The following is an 880-nucleotide window of genomic DNA, read 5'->3' as shown; positions in this document are numbered from 1 at the left end:
CACACACACACACACACACACACACACACACACACACACACACACACGCGCGGTGTGAGAAGCGACGGCCGGGTGAAGGCGTCCTGCTGTGTCGACCGGAGGTCCTCTCACCTCATATTCGTCGGTTTTGCAGACCAGCTGATACTCCAGACATTCCTTGGACTCGGAGCAGAAGCTGGTGTTGGTGCTCGGTCTGTCAGAGAGAGAGACGGATTCATTTCACTGTCACACGACGCTTCAGAAGTGACTTTGGTGAATCTGATCTAAACACCAAAGTCACACAACAACACAAGCTAACCGATGGAGACCACAAACCCCTGAGTTCTGATGACTGTTTGTATCAATGGAGTCTGGTGTGTTTGTAGAGAACAAAGGTAACAGCTTCAGTTCCACATCAGAAAGGTAAAGAGGTGAAAATATTCAGTATTGTACTCAGTACTCCTGTCTGTTTCTACTGTAGTAATACACAGAAGTATACGACCTCGACTCACCCAACACTTCCTTCAGCAGAGACCACGACGGCCAGCAGCGCCACCACGGAGAGGAAAACCCTGAGGGAGGACACGTTAATCTACGTTTAGAAGTACTATGTCATAGTATAGCAGTCAGTCAAAGTACATTTACTCAAGTACTTCAGTGTACATTTGAGGCACTTGTATTTTATGGTATCTTATGGTGCATTAAGTAGATTATTAAGCTAATACTTCAACAATACTTTTGAAGTATTTCTACACCGCTGGTATTACTACTGAAGTACTTCTTCCACAGCAGGCTGATGACGTCAGTCTTTATGAACTCCAGAGAGAGAGAGACAGAGAGAGAGAGAGAGAGACAGAGAGAGAGAGAGAGAGAGAGAGAGAGAGAGAGAGAGAGAGAGAGA

At 46.0% G+C, this 880-nt stretch overlaps 1 protein-coding gene across 1 annotated transcript in view; it reads right to left on the bottom strand.

Annotated features, from left to right (window-relative positions):
• The window catches only part of soul5l (heme-binding protein soul5, like), a gene marked incomplete at its 5' end in the record, with an annotated part of 3,444 nt that extends 2,873 nt beyond the window's left edge, over positions 1-571 (bottom strand). The window contains 2 exons of the mRNA XM_031840758.1: positions 112-193; positions 492-571. Coding sequence (XP_031696618.1) covers positions 112-193; positions 492-571 — 162 coding nt within the window. The remainder of the gene's footprint in view (positions 1-111; positions 194-491) is intronic.
• Positions 572-880: the final 309 nt, after the last annotated feature.

This window comes from Anarrhichthys ocellatus, unplaced genomic scaffold (genome assembly GCF_004355925.1).
Source record: "Anarrhichthys ocellatus isolate YVR2014 unplaced genomic scaffold, GSC_Weel_1.0 scaffold3257, whole genome shotgun sequence".
NCBI lineage: Eukaryota > Metazoa > Chordata > Actinopteri > Perciformes > Anarhichadidae > Anarrhichthys > Anarrhichthys ocellatus.
Note: the sequence above shows the minus strand (reverse complement) of the source record. Positions and strands in the feature narration are given on the sequence as shown.